The 17,731-nt window shown below is 31.5% G+C and overlaps 2 protein-coding genes across 3 annotated transcripts; one reads left to right on the top strand and one right to left on the bottom strand.

Annotated features, from left to right (window-relative positions):
• Nucleotides 1–1,098: 1,098 nt before the first annotated feature.
• On the top strand, nt 1,099–3,775 carry LOC120279540 (dnaJ homolog subfamily C member 17-like; the record flags this gene model as incomplete). The annotated part of the gene is given in 6 exon segments (XM_039286466.1): nt 1,099–1,137; nt 1,139–1,174; nt 1,177–1,499; nt 2,097–2,250; nt 2,911–3,090; nt 3,479–3,775. Coding segments are annotated over 6 exon segments (759 nt in total), but the record flags the coding sequence as incomplete, so codon positions are not given.
• A 1,229-nt stretch (nt 3,776–5,004) lies between these two features.
• Nucleotides 5,005–7,636, bottom strand: LOC120269434 (U1 small nuclear ribonucleoprotein C-2-like). Of its 2 annotated transcripts, none has more exons than XM_039276769.1 (6): nt 7,551–7,636; nt 7,312–7,373; nt 7,181–7,223; nt 6,452–6,493; nt 6,091–6,367; nt 5,005–5,548 (listed from the first exon to the last, which is right to left on the bottom strand). In XM_039276769.1, the coding sequence occupies exons 2-6, from the start codon at nt 7,317–7,319 to the stop codon at nt 5,286–5,288; spliced, it is 633 nt and encodes a 210-aa protein (XP_039132703.1). In that variant the 5' UTR covers nt 7,320–7,373; nt 7,551–7,636; the 3' UTR covers nt 5,005–5,285. The 2 variants fall into 2 exon arrangements, with proteins under 2 accessions (XP_039132703.1, XP_039132708.1); XM_039276774.1 differs by having other exon boundaries at nt 7,312–7,346; nt 7,551–7,608.
• Nucleotides 7,637–17,731: the final 10,095 nt, after the last annotated feature.

Genomic DNA, 17,731 nt, shown 5'->3' with positions numbered 1-17,731 from the left:
GGATCAAAGGGTGAAAAGCTCTTGAGATTGGTATGAAGTCACAATTAGGTGATTAGAGATTTGGTGAAGTTCCTCAGTCAGTAGGAGTAATAGAAGAGTTGGGGGCTTTTGGGAAGAAAAACACAATGGGACTTCTATATATTTGTATATTTGAATATTTTTATTAATATACATATACAAAAATAAACAATAGATAAAATACATAAAACCACCATTGAAGCCCTTAATCTTAAAGAGTAAATTAGAGTTTTTCCATCTTTCTTATTAAGCGCAGCTTTAGACTTTATTAATTCATCCCTCTAGTGTGGCTTTAGCCTATTACCAGTGAAGATGACATGATACTTTTTTAAATATGCTGCCTTTGAATGAATAATCTGACGCTTTGTGATTGTTTTTCAGGAAACTTTTATTATTGTTTGTTTTGTGCATGGTCACACAATCACTCTTAGGGTGTCGTTTGGTTGAGGATTTCCTTTGGAATCTAGACCAACTAATGTAAGATCATCTTGTTTTTATTGCTTAGAGTGGGAATACTGTATTCTCAAATATGATGAATTGAGTATTACGAACGTGGGATTACTAACTTAATAGGTGGTAATCTTACATTTTGGGAGGAATTTGATTTTTTTTTTTTTTATTATTATACTCTTCAAGTTGAATAAAATTTCCAAGATATCAATTTTTTAAAATTTCAAGAATAAGAAAATCTCATATCTTTCTTAACCCTAGCATCACTGACCCATCCTCCTCCACTCTAAGCAAAGTTTTGCTGCAGCTGCCTCCCCGCATCATCCCCTTCAACACTGATCAACCATTGTCAGGTACTCCACTTTTGGTCATTTTTATATTGTTGTGTATGATTCAAGTAGTTAGGTTGTATGATGTTTTCATGAAGCTACTTCAATATTATTGAAGACGCTGATGCTTTTTGTGGTTTTATAAGTCAATATGCTATTCACTGCTCGCATGCATTAGATCTCAGAGTTTATTTTCTAAGTTTTTATGGGTGTTTTGTTCTCTTTTTCTCTGTCATATAGGTCAACAATGGCGAAATCCTGGACCTCGAGGAGGAGTTCGTCGATCATTACCTTAGTGCTTTGCCTCCCCTCCGTGAGGAAGGGCTCAAAGCTAAGTCTAAAAACAGATTGACAAGGCCTATCGTGATCAATCCCGGAAAGCGCCACCCCGACAAAGCGGCCCAATGACCCAGACGCCACTGCTGACTTCCAACGCCTCACCACCTCCTATGAAATCCTCCGGGATGTCTCCTCACGTGCAGTTTTTGATGCGCACCTTCGATCTATCAGGGAGAAAGCCTTCCGTGCCTCACTTTTTGATGGCAAGCGCCGGAAGCTAGCCTCTGACCTCGAGGAGCGGGAGCGTGCTGCTGCTGCACCGCAGTTTGACCCTGCCGAGCTTGCTGCTCGGAAGGAGAAGATGGTTGCTGCTGAGCTGCAACAGGAGCTCGCTAGTATTCCAGTCCCGCAAAGGCGAAGAAAGTAGCATCTGCCCCAACTTCTGTGGTGAGATTAGCGTTTCTGATTTTACTCTCTTTATGGTTAGTGTTTGGGTTTTCCAGGTTGTGTTGCATAATTAATTAAGGTATCTTGGCATGAGAAAATGAATGATTTCTATCTTTTATGATAAGAGTATATTGTTGTGACCCAATTTTACGATTCTTGCTGTCACTGGGCACATTTGCCAAATGTAGTAAGTTGAGTTCACAATGCTTCTGTAATGGCTGCCCTCGTTTATAACTTTGCAGATATAGATGTTCTTCATCATATAGAAAATATTATGCATTGTGTTCAAATGTAGGGATTTTTATGAATTTGGAGTTTTATACAGAATTAACTTGTTTCCAAACGATAATCACATACTTACGGGAGTCGGAAATTTTCATTCTGCTATGTTATCTATCATTCTGAGATGGTGATTTATTTCATAATCATATATACTGCAACATCTCTTTCTAAACTTCACCGTTGGTTTTCAATTTAAATTCGTTTTTAATATATATCCTGGACAAATGTCTCAGCATGAGAAAGCAAGAGAGGATGTTGGGGCAAGTGTGGATGAAGAAAAAGGTATTGAAGGTCTCTTTGGGAGAGAGATGGGAGGGATTATGATTCTGTGCAGCTGACAAAGCTATTTGAGAGATTTGGAATGGTTGAAGATGTTGTGATCAGGTCAAGGGGATCCAAAAAGAAGGGCTCTGCTATTGTTGTAATGTCTTCCAAAGATGCTGCAGTAAGTACCATTTGTTTGTGTTAGAATAGATGATGGCCACATTATGATTTTCTGCTCCTACTGCATTGAAGACAATGTAGTGATCAAGTAATAAATAAGTCTGCAGACTTCGCTTTCAAAATTGTCTTCTATTTATTTTACCACTTCTATTAATCTTTAACTCTTATATATATATATATATATATTATTGCTTTGATATGGAGTTAGTACCATTTGTTTGTGTTAGACTTTTAGAATTTTTTTTATGGATCATTATGATGATCTTCTTCTGACGCATTGAAGAAAATGTAGAAATCTACTAATTAACAAGTCCGAAGTTTTTGTTTTCAAACTTCAATTTATTTTACCACTTTTGTTTAACTCTTATATATTTATATATATAATATGGTTTTGATATGCTATATAGTTGCAATTAAAGATGCAAGAAAGTATATTGCTTTTGATATTTAATATTGTAAAATGCATGTTGCTTTAAATATGTATAAGATGTATTAGTTAGCTTGGACATAAACATAATTGTCTAACAATATATGATTGAAAATTCAGATACCCTGCCAGTGATATCACCTGTAGAGTTAACTTTTTTTTCCACTTGCTTATCATAAAATCATTTGAAATTTGTCTTTCGACTCTGAAGCTTGTCTTCCATGTAACTACCAGGTAGCTGCTACGCAAACTATGAGTGGTGATATTTCAAATCCTTTACTTGTTGTCCCTCTTCGAGCTTCTTCTAGTGCATCAAATGCTAGGCATGCTGAACCAGTTGTTCCGAAACATGATGACATAATTGGTGCTGGTTTTCGAGATTACGAAGAATCTATATTGAAGAAACTTGAAAAGGTATGAGTATTTGTCGGATTCTTTATCTCCAAATTTTGAGCAATATTTGTCAGAATTTTACAGGTTTTAACATAAATTCTATGCGATGTTATTTGTTTAATGGAAAAGAAAAACGTCCTGATTTAGGTAATATATGAATGCAATTCTTGAAGTTCAAACCAAATTTGTTCATTTCTTGCCAACACTTTGATTCTACTTTTTTTTTTGGTATTTGTTTGTGTTAAGATGGTAGCAATGGATTGTAAAGAAATCACATTTTTTTTCGATGTTTTTAAAACTATTTCTATACCCTTGCCTATACTTATAGTTGATCATATCACACTCTTATTTATTTCAATTGGCAGAGGTCATATACACTAACTGACATGCAAAATCTGGTGATCTGCAGGCTAAAGAAAAGGATGGAGCAACATGACATTGGGATGGAAACACATGGATTTTTCTTTGTCATTTTGCTTGAGAAAATTGTCGTTCATGTTTGAACTCGTGTTATTTTAATTGCGGGTTCAACAAAAATTAAATAGCAAAATCATTGATGTAGCAAAATGTCGTCACGAATTACAAACTGCAGTATATATGTATATATACACACACATATTTCTTTACTATGTGTAAGTGCGTAAATGATATACGCTCATTGATCCAAGGATTGGCGAGGCATTTATCCGATTTAGAATGTTTGAGATTTTTTGTTTTTCTGTGGGTTTTGATTGATGTTTTATACTTTTATGTGTGGGTGGTGGTGGGATTGAAGATAGACTGCCGAATTCGATCAAGAACTGTGATGAGTTTCAGGTGATGGGGAAGTACATGGAGAAGATTCTTGACTGGGAGAACACTTCTTCAGGTCTCTCTCTCTCTCTCTCTCTCTCAAGCAATGTGCTTTGCTATTCTTGGGTACTTTATTTGTAGTGTGAAATTTAGCTATATGAGGTATTTAATTATTGGTTATGAATTTTTCAAGCTTGAGTGTAGTGCATGTGCTACTTAGTTTAGCCTAACAAATGGCATTGATTTCTATTTAGTATTGAATTAGATAAGGTATGCACTCTTCAAGCTTAAATGCAGTACTGATTTAGCCCAGGAAACTGTGTTCATTTCTTGAAGTATTGAATTTAAGAGAGTGAAAGCTTTAAACCTTTGGTTTCTTTCTGTTATGGTGCTCTGATTTCAGTGTTCATTGAAGCAATTTTTGTAATGAGTATACTTTAACTTTCAACTTTACAATAAAGTGTATGTATCATTTAATTAGAAATGTTGAGTTTAATTTATCAATATCAAACAGTATGATTGCTGCTGTTCAGAATATATTTACCAATTTATTTTTGATTGTTTAGTATTTTTTTTTTTTTTCCTTATCAATTGTAACATTATAAGTACAGCTAATAATGACATTTCACAATAACATTTGAACTTTGATTTCCATTCTTTACATTTGTTTGAAAACAGTTTTGTTTTCTCCTTCCCTTATTGGGATTTCACTAGTGTTCCTGCTATTGTGGATTCAGCATGCATGAGCAATGCTATGAATAAACTTGGTGATGATTCAAATAAAAATCAATCCAACTATGATTTCAATTGCATCCATTTCATTCTCATAACTTAGCTTACATTATTCAAGAAAAATATCACATTATTCACGAAAAATATCACTATCAAATAAACATTAATATGAACATAAACTATGAAAATTAAAACAAAAATAGATCCAAAAGTGGTCCAGGACACACTAAAAACATTTCATGTACCATTGCAACTGATAGATTGGATTGCTTCATTTAAGCAGCAAACTTCTGCACTGCTAAAATAAATTACAACATTCACAAAATAAGCCATAAAAATTCAGCATGTTCCATCATTTGTCGATGCAGTCGTTAATATAACTGTCTATAAAAAATAAGGCAAGTGAAAACATGCAGAAACAACAATTTGTAACTGTCGTCGATACAAGAAAAAAGGAATGTATGCAACCAGCCCACTTTTTGATTTCAAAAGTTTTGCCACACAACAGTGAGCACTTGGAACCAACCAACTCTTTCAACTGATGACATTGGATTCATTTCACTGATTCATATGGTTACAAAAAACTATTCGCCCACCATCAATGTAGTAATTACCATTAGTCAGCGTCGAATCACACTTGCTTACTGAAATACCTATTGAGAAGTAATGAATAACGCTGAGCATGGTGCAAATCAATGGCTGGTTTCTGATGCCTGGCCATATGTATATCCATCCTGAGATGTCGTTGCAGCTCCAGGAGCACCGGGTACACTAGTCGGTGGCCTCTGAAACCCTGACGCTGCGGCAGAATTGAAGGCATCAAAGCTTCCTGGAATGACACTCGATGACGTTGCAGTAGGAACTCCCCCAGTGACAGGAGGACTCAATGTTGGTGGCCTGGGAAGAGCACCTGGTGGCATGTTGGGGAGAGGAATAGTTGGAGGAGCTCCATAGCCTACCAAATGATATAAAAATGTGTGCATGTAATTTCATTGGTCTCAATAATCAATTAGAAAAGTAAAAAAAATTAAATTCAGTTACAGCAGTTTAGGTTTAGGACATAGTGATAACACAAGATGGCACCCAATTTTGAGAGAGCTCACCTTTTCAACATAGTTAATCAAAGTGAGTAGAAGATTAAAAAAAAGATGGGCTTATAACAAGAGATTTTGGCTACATCAGACATGATTCAGTCTTGAAACATGGGTTGGCGTTCGAGTTTAAGATCTTCAAACAGCAAATCCGCATTCTCATTGTGAACTACACCTTTAAAAAACACATCTAAAAACTAAATGCAAGGCTTCAAATGTAACAATATAAGTAATGTATGATGCACTGTCCAAAATAAAATACAGAACAGTTCACATGCATTGATCAATTGAGATGTATACAAATTAGATTTAAGATGGTTTCGAATCACATGTCATGCGTTTCTCACAACATATTAGAAAATCATCTTCCAAAAAAGCACTGCAGAACAGAAAAATTCAAATCTACCTGGAATAAGTGGCCGGGGCAGAACTGGGGGCCTGACTCCTGGCAGCAATCCTTGATTTAGAGGTGGCTGGCCGCCAGGATGCAAAAGGGGTGGAGGCATAACTGGAAGGCGAGGTCTCTGGGGATTAGACTGAAGAGACATCAGATGTTGATTAAATGTCGCACCAACTTGATGTGGAAAGGCTCCAGCATTCCCAAGATGCTCCTTGATTCTTTGATCAATCAAACTTTGTGTCTGTTGTTCTTCAAATTGTTGGTAGTAGGTACGCACATTTGCCTGAATTAATATAAAAAATCAGTTAGCTCAGCAACTGAAGATGGAGAAGACTAAAGCATGGCTGAAATTTTCATAAAGTACAACCTTGTGCTTGTAGCCGGCATTGTGCTGTTTTCTGACAGAAGGCTGGAACCACAAAGACAATGGCATGAGATATTCATCTTTAAAAATATAACCAAACAGTCACTTACATGAATAAGCGCATAAAAACAATAAAGAGAAAAACTTCGTAGCAGCTAGGGAAATGATGATTAAGACAAACATTAATAACTAAGATGAGCTAATTTGTCTCTAAATATAGGATGGTCCTATTCCTAAACTTCAACAAGACTTCAGCTGCTGCTAAACAGCTCAGTTCCAAAATACGCAGACAAAGAAAGCAGTGTTACTACAAAAGCATAACATATAAATTTTGCGAGCAACACAAACGATAGTAAATTTGAAGCTATAAACCAAGAAAAGGCTGCACATCCAATTAAGGTCTAACTCATTGATTCACTCCAATCAACAAATGTTGTTAAGCACATCTCAAAAATAGCATCAACCAAAAACAGAAATCATGAATAATATTTGTGCCAAAAACTGGACCACACTCACAAGGTTGAGGTGAACAAGTCTCACAAAGTGGCGGACTGAAACTAGAGTATCCCCTTGTGTCATAAGAACTAACGAATAAATTGATCCTAGTTGCAACATTAAAACAAAAAATAACAATCACAAAGAAAAAAAAAAGACGGATTTTTTTTTTCAAATCAAACTAGAAAAGCAGCAGCATAAACAGTAAAAATGAGAGGAAAAAAGAACAATACTCACTGAATCGTGAGTCAAATAGGTGTCGCAGTAATCACAGTAGTACCTGAAAAACCAAAAAGAGGAAATCAAATGGATACACAACAAATCACCACCGACATCTGAAGAAAAAGAACAGCATTTGGATTACAAACCGAGGCATTGTGGCAACAACTCGAACCCTAAACCGCTGATCAACAGAAAACCCAATCAAAACCTGAAATTTGAAGAGAAAATCACAGAAACAGAGATTGTTACACTAAATCAAAGGGAAAAAAAAAAAAGGAAATTTAAGCAATTTGCGACAAAAAAAAAAACAATTTTCGAACGGATTTGCCAAACCGGCGGAGTTTGCGTCGCATAATCACATGAGAAATTGAGAAGCAACACGAACCTTGAAGATTCGAGGGGGATGGTTCTAGGGTTTGATTTGTCGTCGAAGAACCCTAGCAAACTTCGAGAGAAGTTTCAAGGATTCGAGATTTATGATGGTGATTAGAAATTTACATTTTACCCCTTGAAAAGTTTGAAATTATAATGATAATGTGAAAATTACACAAAAACCTTTAATTTATTTTTATTTGTAGATATTTACATTTCACTACCCGGGAAAAAACGAAATACCGTTCTACAGTGCTAGTGCTTCTGATTTTTTAATAATAAATTCTAATTTTTCTTCGTGATATGAATATATTGATGTCTATTAGTCTCTCACTTGGGACTAATTTAAATTATTTATGGGTTTTTTAATTATTAAAATAAATTGTTAGATCTATTTGTTATGAATTTTCTACCACAAGACTCACAATCAAGACAATCACACCATCAAAGAGCATACCAACTCATAGCATTGTATTCAACACCCAAAACATAGGGTTTAGTACATTTAGGAAATAGATTTCAAAACGATTCAAGTACCTAATAACTAACAGAGTTCAACTACCCCAAGATCGAACCTCTGATGTAACGCCGGCCTAATCCCTACCTTGACGAAATGGGCCTCTGATTCCTTCTAATTCTTCGATGTCCTTTACATAGTTCTTGCTTTTCCTTTTATAGCCACTTGCCTCGGGATCAGCTTTCGTTATAGAATACCCACTGTCATAACACTATTATACAAATTTTACTATTCTTATAATTAATCCAATATAAATGTTAAGTTTTTTCTTTATCAAATCACAATATATATATACCAATTATATAATAACATTATAATCTATTTCTCATTCTGAAGAAAGGAAAAAGAGATAGTGAAACCTATTAACTGATATTGAAAGCAAATAGTACTTTAGAAATCGTGTAATTCTTGTAAGGCAACTTTAAGCATTAAACTATCTTATAATTTGATATCCATCCCACCTCATCAATCCATTAAGAGTGTGTTTGGATCAAAAGAATCATCACTATTAGCATGATAATCCTTTAACCTTTCACTGTTAGCCTTTTTTTGGTATCCAGTAAAGGAATGAACAGTGATTTTATCAAGTAATAAGTTTTTTTTTTGTTGGGGGTCATTCTTTGGGTTGAAAATGACATTTTTGCCCTTATTTTAAATAATTAAAGTAAATTATTGAAATATGTTAATAGTTATGTAAATTATTATATTTAAATATTTAATTATAAAATTTAAAATTGATTATAATTAAATGATTTATTTAATTATAAAAATTTGTTGTGAATAGTTACATGAATTATTTTATTTAAATATAATAATTAAAATGGATAATACTTAAAGGGATTTATTTAATTAAAAATATTTAATTATGAAAATATGTTGTGAATGGTTACATGAATTATTTTATTTAAATATTTAAATATAAAATTTAAAATGGATTATAATTAAAGGATTTATTTAATTAAAATTATTTAATAATAAAAATTTGTTGTGAATTGTTACATGAATTATTTTATTTAAATATTTAAATATAATAATTAGAATGGATAATAATTAAAGAGATTTATTTAATTGAAAATATTTAATTAAAAATGGTTGTTGTGAATAGTTACATGAATTATTTTATTTAAATATTTTAATATAATAATTAACTATCATCTATTATTTTCTACAATATTTTTGTTTTACGAGTAAAGGATATAAAAGTAAATTTACCACATTTCTCTTTCATGTTTTTTTACTATTCCTCAATGGCATTCCTTCAAATTAAACATAGGTTTATTACTATTTTTATTCCTCACATTTCCATTCTCCTTAATCCCATTCACTCTAAACCCTTTCCCCTCATTCCCATCCCACAAACCAAACGCACCCTAAACTTTTACTTATTAAATTATTTCTCATAATAATTATATTATAAAATAGGACCCACAATCAACACATCATACTTAGAGCATCTTTAATGCTGATCCATAAGCGTTCAATGAGCGCTCAATGAAATGAATACTTCATTAGAAAAGCTCAGTGGTCATTAAGTGGCTCAATGATCCTGAGCGCTCAAAGGTGGAGCATGTCTTTAACTTTAACTTTAATTTTTTTTAAAAATTAAATAATTAAACCTTGCATCATCAATGCAATGATTACTTTTGTTTATTTTTTTTTTAATTTTTAATTTTTATGCTACATTCTCAAATAACTTACATTTTCTTCTACTTCTTAAATAATTTTTTATTATTTTTATTATCACAAATTAATTATTTTTTTTCAAAATAATATAATAATTTATTATTATTCATGTATTTTAACTATTTATTTTGTAATATAATTTCTTAAAATATATTATTTCATTATTTTGTTAATAATATTTAAGAATTTATTAAATAGTTATAGTATAAGAGATAGTTTAATGAGTTGATTGTGGGTCTTATTTTATAGTATAAGTTGTATAACTATTATGGGAGATAGTTCAATGAGTAAGAGTTTAATGGATTAATAAGGTGGCATGAACATCAAACTTTATGATAGTCTAATGGTAAAAACGTCCTTATACCTATTAAACTATCTCTCTTACTATAATTATTTAATAAAATAATTAAATAATATATTTTAAAAATTATATTACAAAATAAATATTTAAAATAATTAAAATATATGAATAATATTATATTATTTTGAAAAATAATTAATTTGTGATAAAAAATAAAAAAGAATTGAATTTTTAAAACATTTATTTAAAAGAGTGGGTCCCATCACTTTTTAATTTTTAAAAAAATAAAAAAGTGGATGGGACTCACCCATTGAGCGTTTGATCATGGTTTAATGCTTATGTGCTCAATATATTTGTGTTGAGCAACCATTAGAGATGGTCTTATATTGAAAAGAATTTTGGAATCTCACAGGATTTAGGCAAGGGGAAGAGAAAATTTGGAAAATCTCGAAGAAAAAATTGGCAATTTTGTAAGAAAAATAAGAGAATAAATTTAGGGTTAAAAAATATATCTATTTATAGATATTTGTTTATTCACATTGATCTCTAGAATTTAATTTAATTCTATATTAGTCTTTTTTTTTTATATTCACCTATAGTTTTTATTTTGTTTCTATTTCAACTCCTGCGTTTTTTTATTGTTTTTTTTTTCCTACACTTACTCAATACTTTTATCATTTTAGTGTAAATGACAAATTTTAATGTGAGTTTAGCAAGGGTTTTTAATTTCGGGGACGTTACAGAATATTATGACCCAATGAGTCTAACAATATAATAAACCAGTTGAGAGGGAGTATAAAATCAATAAATATGATCTTATGGAATTATAGTGGGTGACTAATCAGGAAAGAATATTGCATAATAATAGATGAATATGACTTAGTAGGCCTAATAATGTGGCATTTAGTTTTTAATTAGTAAGAGATGGGTGACCTACAGATGTTTAAATTTTTGAAATGTGAAAAATGAAGATTAAATATATAAAAGTTTAATTTTAAACAAATTAAATATATAAAGGGTAAACACCAACTGTGTATGTTTTTAGAGTTATTGTTCTTTAAAAACATTTGATCATAACATTTAGATTATCATCTAACAGGTATTACTTATATAAAAAATTGTGCATATTTATTATTAACTACTGTGTATATATATATATATATATATTGTCACTGTTTAATATTGTTTAATACTGTGCATGAGATGATGATAATCTCCAACGGTATTGTGGAACATTCCTAGATTTTAAATCTAAAGACGTTCCTAAATGATGTGCCCTTATATATAAAATACGTTAATGGTTAAAATATTGAATTTATAACTAAATTGACTATAGTTGAAATCTTGTAATGGTGGAATATAAACTATTAAGGACTTACTACACTATTGGATATAGTAAGTATTTTAATTATAAATTTTTTAAACTAATAACATATCCCACATTAGTTAAGAATTGCATTAAAACTTCTTTTTTAAGTCAAATCACAATCCATTAATGGAAAAATACAAAAACCATCAAAGAAATAAAAAGAGACAAGTTGAAGGAGACTTGATAATAAGATGCAACAAACCCAAAAAAAAATGAACATGACTTAAGGTTAAGAAAAAAAAACACAAGATATGATGCCATTGAATGTTTTTATAAATATATAATAAAAATAAGGAAAAATTACTGTTTACCCCCTCGTGAATTTCAGAAATTCCCAAACAGCCCCTCCAATTTTGGTAAACCCCGGACAACCCTTCCGTTATTGTTTAACTTCCTTTTTACCCCCTACCGTTCACTTGAAATGAGACCATGTTATGAAATTTCATTTTTGCCCTTGAAAATGGCGGGAAAAAAACGACCACTCACATCATGTCAAATCTTTATACATACAATTTTGCATTTTTTTTGTTGCCTTTTGTCAAACAAAGTTTAGATGACTCATCACATCTTCTTCTTCTTCTTTTTCTTATTCTCCTCATTTGGTTTGTTATATTTGAATTCTGCCAGTTTCTTGATAAGGTTAGAATTTCTTCGATTCGAGGGCTATTGTTCACGGCGCTAACTCCTTTGGAATTGGTGTTAGCTTAGCTGAGATACGTGAGCGATTGGGTCTTGATGTTCCCGTGTCAAGGTGAAGTTTATCACACCCAATGGATATAAAACGGTTTGTCCAATAGAAAATGAGGTTGACTTCCAGCGGATGTGCCATTGTCGATCTTGTCGAGACAGACGCTATGGTATTGTCGAATCCTACTGAAAATGAGTTTTTCTCGTTGTAAGATTCTTCTCTTTTATGTTTATCTAGTTGTATAAGTTGATTACCGTTTAACGTCGCCTGTCTCTGTTTAAATACATTATTTTTATATTTAACAATTATCTTCTTCGTTTAATTTATTTGTCAATATTTAACTATTTACATTACTGTTTAACATTGTAATGTATCATTTAAACATTTTGTTTATATAAAAAAATAATAAATAAATTAAATGTATTTCCTAAGTTAAACAAAATACTCAAAATATTCAAATCTCAAGACTAGTCGAGAGCACCGATCTCAAGACGGTCTAAAACACTCAAATCTCAGGATCAGCTGAGAGCACCGATCTCGAGGCGATTCAAAATATTCAAAATGCAAAAATCTCAAGATCAGCCGAGAGCAGCGATCTCGAGGTGATCCAAAATATCCAAAATACCCAAATCCCAGATCAGCCGAGAGCACAGATCTCGAGGTGGTCTAAAATATTAAAATCTCAAGATCAGCCGAGAGCACCAATCTCGAGGGTGATCCAAAAATACATAAATCTCGTGGATCACCGAGAGCACCGATCTCGAGGCGGTCTAAAATATTAAAATCTCAGAATCAGCCGAGAGCACCAATCTCGAGGCGATCCAAATTACATAAATCTCAGGATCAACCGAGAGCACCGATCTCGAGGCGGTCTAAAATACTCAAATATCAAGATCAGCCGAGAGCACCGATCCGAGGCGGTTTTAAAAATACCCAAATCCCGGATCACCGAGAGCACCGACTCGAGGTGATCTAAAATATCCAAAAATATTCAAAAATTCACAAATCTCAAGATCATCCAAGAGCACGGATCTCGGTCCCGATCTAAAAATACTCAAACCTTCGGATCAACCTATAACAGCGATCCTAATGCAACCACAATACCAAGATCAACCGCGAATATTAATCATGAGGCGAAATATATATATATATATATATATATATATATATATATATATATATATATATATACATATATATATATATATACATATATATACATATATATATATATATACATATATATATATATATATACATATATATATATAACAAATATAATAAACTAAAAAAATAATAATAATAATTGGTATATGATAAAAGATAAAAAGGGAAAATAAAATAAAGCAAATCGTAAAAAATAAAATAAATAATAAAATAATAAAATAAAAGTAATAAAAAAATAAATAATAAAATAATAAAATAATAATATATATATATATATATATATATATATATATATATATAATAAGATAAATTAAAACAAAATAAGCAATATATATATAAATATATAATTAAAATAAAATAAAACCCGATAATAAATTAAAAAAAATAAAAAAATAAAAAAAATCAATCAAATCAAATGAAATCAAATAATAGTCATAATGATAATAAAAATAATAAAATAAATTAAATATATATATATATAATAAATAAAATAATATATATATATATAACAACAAATCAATTAATCAAATCAAGTAAAACAAATAATAATATAATATATATATCTTTAAAAAAATAATAATAATAATAAAATAAAATAAAATACATATCTTATAAATATATATATTATATACAAAAATAAAATAAGATAAAAAAGATAATATATATGATAATGGTAATAAATTAATAATATAAAATATAAATAAAATAACTAAAATAATAAAATAATAAAATAGAAATAAATAAAATAAATATCATATATATGTATATAATATAACAAAATATATATAATGTAATACATATATATATATATATATATATATATATATATATATATATATATATATATGTTTAAGAGAGAGGAAGACGTGGGGCGGTTCATGAGAATGTGGTGGCGTGGGTGTGCAGTTGCCCCATGAGCAACTTTATAAAGACCAACACTGTAGCACGGTACTGTAGCAGCTGAAAATACTTTTTCTTCCCTTCTAAAAGTTTCAACCCCTCTCTTCCATTTCCCATTCATGCTTGTTGGAAACCCTAGCCATGTCCTTCTCCTCTTCTTGCTTTTAATGGTTAAAGATAAGTGAGTAATTCTTGTTTCCATTAATTTTCATTTTGTGTTCTTGTTGATAATCTTAGTATAAACTTAGGGTTTGTGTTCTTCTTGTTTTCTCTCTTATTTTCCCTAGATTAATAGAAGTAGAGAGGATGAGAAGAGAAAATGGCAAGGTGAGTGGGCTAACCGAATCATTCTTGATTTATTTTGGTTCTTGTAAATTATTTGCATGTTTGGGTGTTGTTTTGGCATGATGTTGATTGGAAACTTGGCATTTGTTTGCTACAATCTCATACTTGTTGTTAATTGGGTCCATGACAATGTAAGACCTTGGGAGTTATATTTATGGTGAATTATGCAAGTGTAGATTAGTGTGTAAAGAAATCATATTATTGAGTTATGCTAGAGTCCATATAATGGAATTTGGGTGATGCATATAAGGTGTTTGACTAATTGCCTCCTAGTGTTGAATACAAATATTTGGGGTCATAATTGTGAGAATTGTGTGATTTAATTTTATAATGGCTTCAATGGTATTGATGGGCTTAGTTGTTAGGGCCCGTTTGGATTGCGGAATAGGAATGGGAATAGGGAGAATAAAAAAAGAAGAGGAATGTGAATGGGAATAAGGGGAATGAGAATAATGCGTTTGGTTTAAGGGAATAAGGATTGGGAATAAAAAAAGTGAAAATGTAGGATGTAGTAAAATTACATCAATACCCTTGTATATAAATAATATGATATTATATAAAATAATAGATTATGTTTAATGAAAATATTTAACATTATTTATTATTAATTATTTTTATAATATAAATATATATTTCAATATATTATAATTATATAATTAATCTTAATAATTTATTTAACAATTATATATTTATTAAATTAGTTAATATCATTAAATACGTTTAATTAAATTAATTAAATTTTATTTATTTTAATTTTAATTTCCCAAAATAATTTAATTAAATTATTTTAATAAATAAAGCTAAAATATATAAATATGTAATTATATATGCTAGGGGTATATTAGTAATTTTATGACTAAGGTATACTTCTCCCCCCATTTTTGGGTGGAATAGGATGCCTCTCCTAGGAGTAATCCTTTTCCCATGCATGGAGGCAACTCATGCCTTTCCTGATTACCAAACAAGGGCTTGGGAATGAGATTCCCATTCCCAAGCCCTCAATCCGTGATCCAAACGCCCCCTTAGTTTGTATGAGCACTCCTACGTATGAAGGAATAATAAGTGTGGATTCCTTGTTTGTTACTAAATATGAGTTGAAATTCTTAAATGCATTTAATTGATCTCATGTGTGGGTGATAATATGTATATCTTGTGGAATTTGGTTAGGAATCAAGAGGTAAGGAATGTGTTTTTATACATATCATGGTTTGTGTTAAAATACTAGAATGTAAGAATTATGAGAAGATGGACATTTTACATTATAGATTATAAATATATGTATGTTGGCAAGGGAAATTTGTTTATGTGAGGGAGTTATGTTTATGTAATTCTTTTGCATGGGTTTGGAAGAGATTGGAAATGCTTTGATGATATGTCGGGATGATGCGAAGGAGTTAGAGAAAGGGGGAGATGTATGCTCATAATAAAAATGTAAGACATTGATAAAAAACTTATGTGATGAGAACTAAAAGCATGAATGTTCAAGAATGGAAATAATAATGTGAGTTGCTTTTTGAATCTAGAGGAATGGGGTGGTATGAAGCTAGGATTGAAGACATTTTTAGGGTGAGATGACATGACAATTATGGCCGATAAAGAATTGAAAAAGTTGGTGAGTTGCTTGGGTGTTATTGCAGTCTTGGATATTAGAGGTGACTTTGACCTAATGTTAAATCAAAATTGGGGTAATTGCTTTATATAGCTTATGTTGGTTGATGTTCAAGGGTTGTTTTAATATTGGAAGGGAAAACTAGGTTTATGCCTTTGAAATGATAACTTGTTTTAGATGAGCAATTATGATAAGATACATTTTTGATAAAATCGAAATGATGGGGAAAACCAAGGGTGTGGATTGGATTTGTAGATTAGAAGTTTTGATTTATTAAAGACTTGTGCAAGATGATGTATCTACAGGGAATCTTAAAGTTTAGCTTGATTTTTCTCACTTCTGAGGACAAAAACCTTGAGAAGGATTTGACAAGGAAAAATGTTCAGTATGGTCCTGAGTTTCGTTCGGCAAATTATCTTTTCAATTGTTAGTATGATCTTGGAGTTATGTGTTGTGAAATGAACCAGGTTAGAAGTGATATCATGCTGAGGCCTTAAGAGTGTAATTTCCAGGATGATGGGTTTTTGTTTGATGATTTATTTAGTTATTTTGCTCCCGGAATGAAAATGTGGATTTATTAGTATTTCTGCGTTTATGGGAACTTCTGAATTTGCAATTTCTGAACTCGAACTCTGTGTTTTTGGTGTATATTTATTTATTTATTTATTTTGTTTTTGCATTAATTATTCGGTATTTCCTCTGTCTGTATTTTGTATCTCTGCGGTTTTAGTACATCTCCATTTCTGGCTCGCCCAGCTAGGAGGAGTAAGTCCTAGCCATGTGCACATGTTTTTCTCGTAGTAGCGCTACCCCGATCTGCGGTCAAAGATCCCAGGCTACTACTGTTGATATTATGTTCTATTACATTCGACTTCACGATCGAAGACACGATCTCGTCTCATTGATTTTACATTATTAGTCGAGGAGATGTACATATATGTTTTGCGTATTTTAGGCATTTCTGACTATCTCTGTATTCTGAGCATTTTCTGTATTTCCGTTCCACTATTATTCTGCTATTGGCCTTTCTGTTTGAGAAGTATTATGTTTTGGAAATGTTTAGATAACAAATTTTTCGTATTCTGCTGGTATTTTGAGTTTCTCGTGTTTTCGCCCCACTCACTGAGTAACCGAGTTACTCAGCCTCTCTTATGCTATCTTTTCAGGTACCCGACTCTTAGGTTGTGCTTAAAACCTTGTTGTTCAGCTAGTGCTAGGATGGATCCACTAGGGTTGTCGCTTGCTTGTAAATTTTTATTAACCTGTATTTGTACATTGGATTCTTGTATCTGTAAGTCTGTGTTATATTTCTGTACCATTTTATATTGTTTCATGTTCTGCTTGTTAGGGTTGACTCTGACCAGGTCAAATCTGAGGTCTTGCACTCAGTGGGGCCCAGCCCCGTTGGATGCGGGACCCGATCCGTCGGTGGCCCGGCTTTGGGGGCTGAGGGTGTGACATATATATAAAAAGTTGCTCGCCACTGAGTCGATTGCCAGCTGCTGCACGTTCTTTTGCTCGTTGTCACGCCTATCGCTGTTCTTGATCGCTCGTTAGTCGTTCTGTAGTTAAATCATCAACATCAAAGAAGTATATATATATATATTGGAGCCCC

The sequence above is a fragment of the Dioscorea cayenensis genome, chromosome 2 (genome assembly GCF_009730915.1).
Source record: "Dioscorea cayenensis subsp. rotundata cultivar TDr96_F1 chromosome 2, TDr96_F1_v2_PseudoChromosome.rev07_lg8_w22 25.fasta, whole genome shotgun sequence".
NCBI classification, from domain to species: Eukaryota; Viridiplantae; Streptophyta; class Magnoliopsida; order Dioscoreales; family Dioscoreaceae; genus Dioscorea; species Dioscorea cayenensis.
This window is presented reverse-complemented; position numbering and strand designations above follow the sequence as displayed.